Genomic DNA, 11,724 nt, shown 5'->3' with positions numbered 1-11,724 from the left:
CCGTCGCGGACCAGACGGTCTTGTACAGCGCCCAGCCTGCCCGGAGACGCACACGATCTACTTTAGCGCGTCGCACTTGCCGCTCATGTCGTTTGTCGTTGCGACGCTCATCAAGAGCGAGCTCGAGGTGCACTTCAAGTCGCTCACGCCGCCGCATGCGCTGCCGGTGCTTGTCTTGCCCAGTGGCAAGAACATCAACGGCGACGCGGCCATCACGTCTGCCGCGTCTACCCCGACACGGGCCTCTACGGCGTGGCCAAGGAGCCGGTCCTCCTCTCGGAGATTGACGCGTGGGTCGACTATGCGCTCGGCCACATTCGGTCGGCGACGGTCCACACGACCGCGGCCTTCCTCGACGCCGTCCTCGCCGAGCGCACGTTCCTCATTGGGTTTGGCCTTACGCTCGCGGATATCGCTGTGTACACGGCGCTGACGCTTGTCCATTACGCACCGGCGACGACGCTGCCGCACCTCTCGCGCTGGTGTGCGTACCTGGCGTCGCAGTCGGTGTTTGCGTCGGCGAAGGCGACGCTCTCAGCGATCAAGCCGGCGCGTGCCACGGGCAAGCCGCCGAAGGAGTCGCTCCCCGAGAGCCAGAAGGGCAAGACAACGGGCAACTGCCCGCCGTTGGAGGGCGCGATCGTCGGCCAGGTCGTCACGCGCTTCCCGCCCGAGCCGAGTGGGTACCTCCACATTGGCCACATCAAGGCGTGCTTGCTCAACGACTATTACGCCCGCGCGTACGAAGGTCACTCACATTGCCCTTTGGCCTCTCACTTTGCACTTGCTCATGTCACTTTGCACTCTAGGCAAGCTCATCGTGCGCTTCGACGATACGAACCCGTCGAAGGAGAAGGACGAGTTTGAGCAGGCCATCTTGCAGGACCTTGCGCGCCTCAACGTACGGACACGATCGAGATGGCCTCCTGCTCACCTTCTTCTTATTCTTCTTCTTGCGTAGATCAAGCCCGACATGGTCACGTACACGTCGGACAGCTTTCCGCAGATCACCGAGCTCGCGCGCCAGCTCATCCGCGAAGGCAACGGCTACATGGACAACACGTCGCAGGAGGTCATGCGTGACGAACGCATGCACGGCATCGAGTCCAAGTGCCGCAACCAGGACGTGGCCACCAACATGGATCTCTTTGAGAAGATGCTCCTCGGCGACGCGGCCGCCGACGGCTACTGCCTCCGCGGTGCGTTCCAGCCTCCCGCCTCTGTCTTATCGTTTGTTTATCTTATCTCGATTCTTATAGGCAAGGTCGACATGCAGGCCAAGAACAAGACGCTGCGCGATCCAGTCTTTTTCCGCTCCAACGTACTCCACTACGATCTGATTGCGATACTTTTGAATTCTGATGGGAAATGGACGTAGGCGACGCCGCACCACCGCACGGGCACCAAGTACAAGGCCTACCCGACGTACGACTTTGCCTGCCCGATCGTCGACTCGAACGAAGGCGTCACGCACGCGCTCCGGACGACCGAGTACAACGACCGCGACGCTCAGTACCAATGGGTGCGTGTTTGTAGCCACCTTTTTTCAAGTGCTGACACTATGGAAACATCGTAGGTGCTGGACGCGCTCAAGCTGCGCAAGGTCCGCATTCACTCGTTTGCGCGCATGAACTTTGTGCACTCGGTGCTCTCGAAGCGCAAGCTGCAGTGGTTTGTGGACCAGGGCGTCGTCGAGGGCTGGTACGACCCGCGTTTCCCGACGGTCCAGGGCGTCCTCCGCCGTGGCGTGACGGTCGAAGCGTTGCGTGAGTTTATCCTCTCGCAAGGCGCGTCGCGTCGCATTGTCGACATGGAGTGGGACAAGTTTTGGACCATCAACAAGCGTGTGATCGACCCGATTGCGCGCCGCTTCTTTGCGATTGACGCCAACCGCGCCGTGCGCCTCAACGTGCACGGGCTTCCGTTCTCGGGCGTCCAGGGCCTCCCGACGCCGCTGCACCCGAAGAACCCGGAGCTCGGCCACACGGTCAAGCGCCTCTCGTCGTCGCTCTTGATTGAGCGGGACGATGCCAACCACTTTACGATCGGCGAAGACGTGACGCTCATGCGCTACGGCAACGTGACGATCACGGCGATCAACAAGAACAGCGACGGCGAGATCGTCTCTGTCGACGCGAAAGACCACCCGGAAGGCGACTTTAAGAAGACGAAGCTCAAGATCACGTGGCTGGCCCAAGTCGACGACATTGTGCCCGCGACCTTGGTCGAGTTTGACCACCTCATTAGCAAGCCCAAGCTCGAAGAGAACGACAACTTTGTCGACCACTTGACGCCGGTCACGCGCGCCGAAATGCACGCACTCGGCGACCACGGCCTGCGCAACCTCCAGTACGGCGATGTCATCCAGCTCGAACGCCGCGGCTACTTCCGCGTCGACGCGCCGTACGTCTCCAAGGACAAGCCGCTCGTGCTCTTTATGATCCCCGACGGCAAGCAGCGCGCCATGTCGACTCTGTCGACCAACCTCGCGCATCGCTAAGTCGATATGGACGCAACAGCCTTTTTTGAATGCAGAGCTTGAGCATACTACTAGTACTATCGTTGCCTTGTGTGGCAGCAAGGCGGTGGCCAGCGAGGCTTGAACCCCTTGTCGTTGCACCAACGGTGACGACCGGCAGGCTTGAAAGATACGCAATCCTGGTGCGAATTGATTGGCTCGTAGAATGTGGCACATGCCATGTTTAGCAGCACCCTGCGACATCCCATGCCGCCACGACCGACAACTCATCGGTTGTGCAGCCAGAGCTGTTGACGATCGTCTCGCTCAGAGCTTATGAGCTGATGGTTCTAGCCCTCACGGATGTTATTGTCAGCTGAATACAGGTAAGTTTGCTTGTGGGCGCGATCTTGGAGGCCGACGGAGCAGCTCTCTCCAACCAACAATTCTAGACCGCGAAGTGATGAGGTTGACGCGATGCGACCTTGAGTCCAGTCGCCCAGTAGCCCAGTACCGGTAGCCCCCACGTGCGGCAGCCACTGGTGCCGACTGCATACTAGCCGCCAGGATCCGTTCGTTCTCGGCGGGTCGACGAAGAGCGAAGTCTGCGGGCGGCTGCCGTGCTAGAACAGCCCGGACGAGCGGTCGTGAGAGAGGATGCATGCTTACGTTACCGGTAGCTTTCAGAGACATTCGCCGCTTGGTTGTCTGCGCAATGACACTGTTTGGTCGCCTGTGACGAAGGACGGATGCCAGTATTAGTCGATGAATCCAGCCACGACGAGCTTGCCGGGATCGATCCAGCGCTAATTGGTGGTACACCCGACGTGAACGACCTTTGTTTGGACCCTTTTAGCCGTGAGCATTGCTTGCGATGACCCTCGCGTCCGTCTCATCCTCGTGGTTGGTTATACAACCCTGCGCAAGGGCCAAGCTCGGACGTGACCAGAGACGTGCACAACGCACTGAGCTGGAAGCGCCGCGTGAGCGCGCTCCCGACCGGCGCTTGCTTGTTGCGGCACGTCGACGTCACTCGAGAGCATTCATACAAGTCCAGCAATGCCTCGTACCACGAGTCTACCGGTACAAAATTGTACCGGTCGTTGCGCGATCCTGCTCGGCTGCCAGAGACCTGCGCAACTACAACTAATCGACAGCTGTTTTCCAGCGACCGCTAGCAGCCGGTGGAAGGGCATCCACTTGGCCGGACCTTGACGCTCGGGCGTACGTTGAGTGCGAACCAAGCTCTGTAGCAGCCACAGCGTTCCTAGCCAAGCCCCGCGTCGCCAGCAGCAAGGCTCCTCGAGGCCTGTAACAAAATAAAGGCCGACGCGCCAAGCTGGAACGAGAGGCCAACAACCCGAGCACGCAGTTTCGTTGTCTGCACGCTAGCATAGCTTGTTGGGGGTACAGCCACTGTACCTGGCAGTGTAGGGTTGCGTGAGTTGTCGGTGGATCTTGGGCGTGGCCCGCACCTCCTCTCGCATTCGGTCGTCGAGGCATTGGATTGGCTGGTTTGATGGGTTCGAAAATCCCACGACGCTGATTGGTGGATCGATTTTGGAGCGGTGAGGAAGTTCATTTTTGCATTGGCCGCATGACCCGCATGTCGCCGTCGGTCGCCCACGCGGTGCTCTTCTCGACCGACCTCTTCCGGAGCGTGGCGCAGTTCCAGACCGGCGCGCCAGCAGGTCTGCGCAAGCCGCTCGCGCATCTCCGCAAGCTCCTCGCGCGCATGCGCCACCGCTGCGGGATCGGCCCGGCGCTCTGGCTTGGCTTGCCAAACGACGAGGCGAGCTGGCTCAACGTCTATGGCCTGCGTGCGCTCCTCTTGCTCGCCCGCCACTGCCCGCGCGCGGTCTTGAATGAAGATGTGTTTGACTACATGAGCGGGTACGGCCACATGGACGCGGTCTGCCTCCTCCACGACTTGCAGGCACCGTGCACCAAGTACGCATTGAACGCTGCGGCCGAGCACGGCCATCTCGACGTCGTCCGGTTCCTTCACAGCGAGCGGAACGAAGGCTGCACGACGCATGCGATGGACTATGCGGCCAAGAACGGCCACGTGGATGTGGTTCGATTTCTGCATGAGCACCGCACGGAGGGCTGCACAGTCTACGCGATGGCAGCCGCCGCGTCCCACGGCCACTTGGCGACCGTCATGTATCTGCACGCGAATCGCAACGAAGGCTGCACGGCCGCGGCCATGGACCTCGCGGCGTGCAACGGCGACGAGGCCATGGTGCGCTTCTTGCACACGCACCGAACCGAAGGCTGCTCGTACGTTGCTCTTGACGGAGCCGCCAAGATCGGGCACCTCGGAACCGTTCGCTTCCTCGACACCAACCGGTCGGAAGGCCGCGTTGCCGACGCGCTCCTCTCGGCCGCGCGCTTTGGCCATACCGAGGTGGTCGACTACCTCTTGACTCGCACGCCGTACGTCGACGCAGTCTTGAACGTCGCCGCGCGCAACAACCATGTGCACCTCGTTGAGCATTTGCTCGCGACCTATGCCACGCGTTGCTCGCCCAAGGCGTTTGTCTGGGCGGCGATGGCCGGCCATGTCAACGTGCTGCGCGCGCTGTGGGACTTTGACATGGATGCGTGCCCGCTCCTCGCCGGTCGCCGCGCCGCCTCCGAGTTCAAGAAAACGCACGCGCTCGAGTGGCTCAGCACGTGCTACACATCGTCGCCGGTGCATTGGACCGGCGCCGTCGACCACATGGAGTTTGTCCTGGCCGAAGCGCGCCCGCGCCTCGTCTTTTAAACGCTGTGGTCGACTAATTTATTCTGCTTGACGTCATCCATGTCTTGTCTGGCAGGCGAGAGAGAGGATGCACACATGGACCACAGCCATATTCGCATGCGTGAGCTCTATGTGGAGGCACGCCGGTAGCCTTCCCGGCAGCCTTGCAGGGAGGAGCAGCCAGGCGAAGGCAGCGTGGCCTTGCAGGATCGCGCCGACCCTTGGCGATTCGAATCCCGCCGGTTCCGCCCTGACGCGCTTGGCCCATGTCTATCCGGACGCTGAAGCGTCGCAACCGACGTCGCGTAGCGATCTTACGGCGGCGTCTACTTTGCGATCGACGTCGTGGAAGCGATGCAGCCCGACCATTGGCATGCCGTGTGCACGTACATAGAGGCGCCGTCCACGGTGCTGGCGCTGCTGGTCGCGCTGCCTGCGTGGGCCAAGGGCGACCGCCTCCTGCGACTGCAAGCGCTGGCGACCGTGGTGCCGATCACGTCGCTGTGGCCCAAGCTGCGGCTGCCGACGAGTGTCTCGCCGCAGCTACTGTCGCTCTACTGCGCCGTCGCACCGCTCTATCGCATCGTGTGCGTCGATCAAAAGTGCAATCTCAGCCTTCTCCTCGCGCTCACGAAAGCGGCGCCGCGCGCATCGCTGCGCGTCCGCGGCGGTGTCCCAGCCGCGTGGCGTTCGTCCCTTAAGACGCTGCGCATTGCATCGATCAAGGTCGACGACGACGACGACGACGATCACGACGACGAAGGCTGCGAGGCCATGCTGCCCACACTAATGCCAGGACTCCGGCACCTCACACACGTCCGCCTCGCCAACGGCCTCGGCCAAGCCACCGGCGCCTTCTTCGTCGCCCTCGCGCACTCGACCACGATCACGTCTCTGTCGCTTTCTTCGTTTCGCTACTCGGCGACCGATCTGCGTCACCTTCAGACATGGGTAGCGACATCGTCCGTGTCCCTTTTCGTCGATGACAGCACGTTGCTGCCCGAAGACGGTCTCGACGAGGCGCTAAACAACCTCTGCCGCGCCCTTGACGTAGCGCGCAACCTGCGGCACCTCGGCCTCGACGCTGCCTTGGCCGACGCGTACTGCCGACAGCGACACGGCCCGCCGCTCCGGCTCACGACGTTGCACGTGTCGTCCAAGCACCTCCAGCTGCTGCATCTTGCGCCGCGGCTGCGCCATGCAGCACTGCAGACACTGCGTGCGACGGGCGCGTCCGATGCCCGTCCGCTCTTGCTGCATTTGAAAGGCGCCATGCCACGCCTTGCCCGACTGCACTTGGGCATGTGCCACTTGGGGGACGCTGGCGCTGCGCGCGTGGCGTCGATCCTGCGCACCGCGACGTCGTTGCGCCACGTCATATTGACCGGCAACGAGGTGACCGACAATGGGGCGCGCGAGCTCGCGGCCGCGCTACCTCTCTCTCGGCTTGCGCTCTTGAACCTCGAGATGAACCGAGTGACCATGGCCGGCGCCTTGGCGCTCGTGCAAAAAGCCATCGAGGCATCGCCTTGGACTTGTCCTGGAATCGGCTGAGCACGGACGAGCAAGACTACGTCAACTACATGGCCGCGTCGACGACGTGCGCGACGGTCGTTTTTCGTGAGTAGTCGAGTTCGTTTGTTTTCAATTTTTTGCGCATTTGTTGATAAATGATATTATCCAACATGACAATTGTCCTATGACGACAATTTTAGCCCCCATAAGCTCGGACAGGTACCCTATGCATCACGCGGTAGCAACGGCTTGAGCTCTCAGCCCGCGACTCGTATTGCTTTGTGAGAAGAGTACGGTACCCACTTCGAGCATTATAGTGACCCTTGTGAAGAGACTTTATATGCGAACGGCCCATCCAGGGATAGGGTCCATCTCGCCGAGTCTCAGTCGAGTACCGCTGGAAGGCACGTTGAGCTGGTGTGTCGCTCTTATCGCTCCACAGGCGCAGGGGCAGATCGAGTGCGCGAAGACGATTCGGGCTCCACTCCATTCTTGTACACGAAACGAAATGCCATTGCACGGGGTGGTAAGATTTTTAAACAAAAGAAATGAAGAAAATGAAACAAACGACTTGTCATAACACCAGCGTCCGCTCACACCGTCTTGGATTGGTGGACGTTCATCAAGAGCCAGCAACTCCAAACTCAATTCGAATTTCTGGCGCCGACATCCCGAGTCAACGGACGTGGTCACATACGATCATCAAAGTAATTTGTGATGTCAACTTTGAAAACAAAGTAAAACAGAACTGTACTGTAGAATTTGATCTTGGCACACCGCAGTACGAGCGACAAAGCCGCCTCCTTCAACTAACGTTAACAAGTATAGAGGCACCACTCGGTTCTCTGTGGACTGGAACATTATTGTGAAGTCTATTGTTGCACATTGTCTACCACGTCTAGGCGTCCTGAAGTTTATAGTCGCGCCACTTGCCGCTTTCTGGAATACCGTACATGGACTGGAGCTTCTTGTCGATGCGCTCCATGTAGCTGTGCACCGCGAGGTTGACCTTTTCGAGGTCCATCGACACCTTGACGTCATCCTCCAAGTCGGTCATGTGCATCTTCTCGAGCACGCGGGAATGCTGCCGCGGGGCCGAGTCCGAAATCGACGACGCGGCACTCGAGTGGAACGACCGGCGCGGCTTGTACTCGGCGTGCGGCACGGGTGGCACGAGCAGGTACGAAGCACTGTGGTGGTCTCGATGGTGCATCGCCTCGCGTGGCGAGTCTTTGGCGTCCAAAAGGTCGTGTTGGATGACCTTGAGCTCGGCTTCGAGCGACTCGTTCTTGCGCTGCGTCTCGTGGAGCATGGCAGCGAGTGCGTTGAGCTCGACCTTGTCGACTTCGGCTTCGGAGCAGCGTTGCTGGAATTGCGTGTGGACACTCTGCGCTGCCACTTGGAGCTTCTTGAGCTCCTTCTCGTAGCGCGCAATGACGCTTTTGAGATTGAGCACCGTGTCTTCCTCTTCGAGAAGCGCATGGCGTGCGTTGTTGAGTTGCTCTTCGAGCGTCTTGCTCCGGTCGGTCGTTGCGTTGAGCTGCGCCTCGAGGTCCTTTATGACAAGCTTGGACTCGGCAATTGTCGACTCGAGCAACGTCACTTGGTGCTCGGCTTGCTTGCACTCTTGGACACAGAGCTCGAATTCACGCACCGTGATACCTAGTGGTCACGTCGCCGTTGAGTCCACGCCATGCACGATGTAATAGAGGCATCATATAACGTGCAAATCAAAAGTCAAAAATCAAAAGTGAAACGTCAAAATCAAAACTCAACGTGAAACGTGGAAAAGACACCGTGCAAAGTCGGCCACAAACAGTACAGAGTCGAGGAGGAACCGCACATACGACAAGACGCCACGTGCACCCGTAACATGGGAGAATACCAAAACACATCGCGACACGCAACGTACTGTGTCCATCGTGCGTCTGGTACATGGCGAGCTTTTGTTTGAGCTCGGCCGTGTTGGCGTTGAGCACTTCGAGCTCCTTGAGTTGATACTCCTTGTCCTGCACGGCGTTTTGAAGCGCGTAGTTCTCTTTTTGGAGTGCGTTGCGCTGGAACTGGAGCTGCTCGACCTTCTTCATCCACTCTAGGACTTCGCGCCGAATGCGATGCACGTCAATCGCTACGGTGTGTGTCGCCGCATGCCGCACCGGGCGTAAATCGCACAGAAAGCTCGCGTGGCCTTGGAGAACGTTCTGCACGACTTGGACGCCGCTCGGGTCCAGCGTGTGCATGGCTTCGAGCAGCGCCTCACCGACCGGCGACTGGCCGTACGACGTGTGGTGCTGGTATCGCTTGGTCAAGCCGCACTGACTGAGCGTGGCCACCTTGTCTGCAAACGCAGTGTTGGCGTGTAGTCGCTTCACACCTGCCCGAAGCTGCGTCTCGCTTGGTAGCGCGAGAAGCTTGACGACGCCAATTTGCTGCGGAAAGACCATCCCGAGCGCTTCGTTGCGACCGTACGAGTGCGAAGCCGTTTGTCGAAACCGGTTGCACGCAAAGACGGCCAGCGCCGCGGCTCGGAAGCGCACTAAGAGCGACCGCACGGGTGTCGTCGACTGGAAGAGCGACGCGATCGCTTCGATCTCCTTGTGCTGGTTCTCGAGAAGACGCATGTGGTGGGACAAAATCCGCTTCTGCATTTGAAGCTCGGCGATCTGAAGGACCATGGGACGCACGCTCACGATAAAGAGGTGCGCGATGCTGAGGTACACGGGCGCGTCGGCTTCGAGTTGCGAAAGCTGTTGTTCGAGGTGGTGGCGCGACGCTTCGGCGTGCGTCCAGCGTTCGGTGGCTTCGGTAAACTGCCGCGTGAGCGCGGTGATTTGACCGTCGTTCTCGCGCAAGAGGCACGCATGCTGCTCTTGAAGCGACTGCATGCTGTTGGTGTGGCGAAGCTGGCACGCTTGCATCTCGACGTCCTTCTCGTGGAGCTTGCGCTGCATCTCGGTCTCGGTCAAGTCGAGCTTTCGGACCGCCTCGAGCTTCTTCTTGACTTCCTTGTTGGCGCGATGGGTCTCTTGGTTCGCCTTGACATGGCACTGGTGGGCTTCTTGGAGCAAGGTCTGTAGGCTGGCCTCCCAGCTCTGGCGCAAGTCGGCGTACGTCTTGTATTGCAGATCGAGCGTCGGCGTCGTTGACGACGCGTCCTGCCACGGCAGTCGCTGCATGCGGTGGATCTGCTGCAGCGTGAATTGTTCCCACTGCTCGACCTCGCTGGCCATGCGCTCGGTCTTCTGGCACGTGGCGCGGCTCCAGAGCAAGAGATCGCGCTTCTCGCGAATCGAGAGGTCGCGCGCCGACTCAGCGACTGCGCACGCCTCTTTCTGCCGCTCGACTTCGCGGCTCAGGTCCTTCATGTCGGCTTTACATGCGCCGAGCTTCTGCGAGAGGGCGCTGCATTGGTCACTCAAGGCGCGCTCGTTCTCTCGACCAGCAATCAGCTGCTTGGACACATGCACGAGGTCGTGCTTGAAGTGGCTCAGCATCGTCCGCAAGTGCTAGCCACGGCGTAAACCGATGAGACATGAAACATGAAAAAATGAAAAAATGCACAAGGGGTAGGGGAGGGGAGGGTACCTGAATTTCCGACGGACATTCGTGCCACGACGCGACCGCCACGTCCACGTCGTCGACACCGAGGCCATCGGCGTCGTTTTCAATCGAGAGAAGGTACAGCCGCATGGCTTCGATCTCTTTTTTGAGCACGTTGGTGGTTTGCCAAATGCCTTGCTTGAGCTGCACCATGTTGCGCTCCTGCTCCTCCCGATCGCGCTGCGCATGGAGGAGCCTGCCGTGCATGTCCTTGTTGTCGAGCTCGAGCTGGTGGTAGTACGGGACCTTTTCTTCCAGCATCGCATTGCGCTCGCGGAGCTCGCGCAGCGTCTCAAGGGCAACCTTTTGCGTGTGGTCCCGTGCCGTCAGGGTTTCGAGCTGGTCTTCGACGGTGTGGCAAGCGCTCTCCCACTGCCGCCGCTTCTCCTGCTCTTTTGCCAGTGACTCTTGCGCGGCTTGGAGACTCGCCTCGACTTGTGCCACGCACGCGTTCGCCGAGGCTTGGATCGACGTGCACTGCTCCGTCTTGTGTGCCAGCGACGTTTGCGCGTGCGCGAGCTCGTCCTGCAGCGTCTGAATCGCAGCATGGAGCCGGATCTGGTGCGACTCGGCCGTCTGGCTCTGGTGCTGACTGCTCTGTTCGCGCAAAACCGCTTGTTGCACGTCGTATTCGAGCTTATGGACTTGTTCGTGGAGCGCGCGCTGGGCTTCCAACGACGATCGGAGCTCAGCTTCCAAGCTCTCTTTGACACGGGCCGCCTTGGTCAGCAAGCCTTTGAGCTGCGTGTTGCGCTGGGCGAGGTCGTCGCGCTCGCGCTGAAGCGAAGATGCTAGCTCGGATGCGTGTTCAAACTCATTGGCGCGCCGTGCCGAGTCGAGGTCCTTGACCTTGGCTCGCTCGTCGAGAAGCGCGACCTGGCTGCGGAGCGACGCGGCTTCGGCGCGAAGGCGGCTATTGTCGTGCTCAAGACGACGAATGAGCTCGAGCTGCTTGCGCAAGTTGTCGTTGAGCGCCTCGTGGTGGCTCTCGGCCAACGTTTGCGCCAGGCGCGGTGGCTCGTCCACCGGTGCGGGTGTCGGCGTCGGCGGTCGGATCGCGCTAAGACGCAGTGACGTGGCGTCCGACGATTGGCGTTTGAGCTTTTGGAGGAGCTCCTTCTGCCGCGCATAGTTCTCGTGCTGCTTGAGAAGCGTTTGCTGGAGCCGCGCGTCGACATCAGACTCGTCGTCCATTCTGCCAAGTAGCGCGACAACCGCGACTGCGTAATCTTCGATTCGCACGCGACTTATTCGATTTCAGTGGCATTTAAATGGGTTTCGAAAGGTCCTACTTACAATTTGTATGCCGAATAAACCGTTCGCATTGTACAAACAAGCGCTCACACGATGGCGGTGAGAAAGGCGCGACCTTTGACCAAAAGATCGCGCTAGTGGCACGAAA

General features: G+C 60.0%; 2 protein-coding genes across 2 annotated transcripts in view; one reads left to right on the top strand and one right to left on the bottom strand.

Annotated features, from left to right (window-relative positions):
- The window catches only part of SPRG_19636 (hypothetical protein), a gene marked incomplete at both ends in the record, with an annotated part of 2,875 nt that extends 375 nt beyond the window's left edge, over positions 1-2,500 (top strand). The window contains 7 exons of the mRNA XM_012343477.1: positions 29-127; positions 184-748; positions 810-901; positions 962-1,199; positions 1,260-1,321; positions 1,379-1,522; positions 1,577-2,500. Coding sequence (XP_012198867.1) covers positions 29-127; positions 184-748; positions 810-901; positions 962-1,199; positions 1,260-1,321; positions 1,379-1,522; positions 1,577-2,500 — 2,124 coding nt within the window. The remainder of the gene's footprint in view (positions 1-28; positions 128-183; positions 749-809; positions 902-961; positions 1,200-1,259; positions 1,322-1,378; positions 1,523-1,576) is intronic.
- A 5,120-nt stretch (positions 2,501-7,620) lies between these two features.
- Positions 7,621-11,516, bottom strand: SPRG_19635 (hypothetical protein; the record flags this gene model as incomplete). Its single annotated transcript, XM_012343476.1, has 3 exons — positions 7,621-8,384; positions 8,635-10,228; positions 10,308-11,516. The coding sequence occupies 3 exons, from the start codon at positions 11,514-11,516 to the stop codon at positions 7,621-7,623; spliced, it is 3,567 nt and encodes a 1,188-aa protein (XP_012198866.1).
- Positions 11,517-11,724: the final 208 nt, after the last annotated feature.

The sequence above is a fragment of the Saprolegnia parasitica genome, assembly GCF_000151545.1.
Source record: "Saprolegnia parasitica CBS 223.65 unplaced genomic scaffold supercont2.13, whole genome shotgun sequence".
In the NCBI taxonomy this organism is placed as follows: Eukaryota; Oomycota; class Saprolegniomycetes; order Saprolegniales; family Saprolegniaceae; genus Saprolegnia; species Saprolegnia parasitica.
This window is presented reverse-complemented; position numbering and strand designations above follow the sequence as displayed.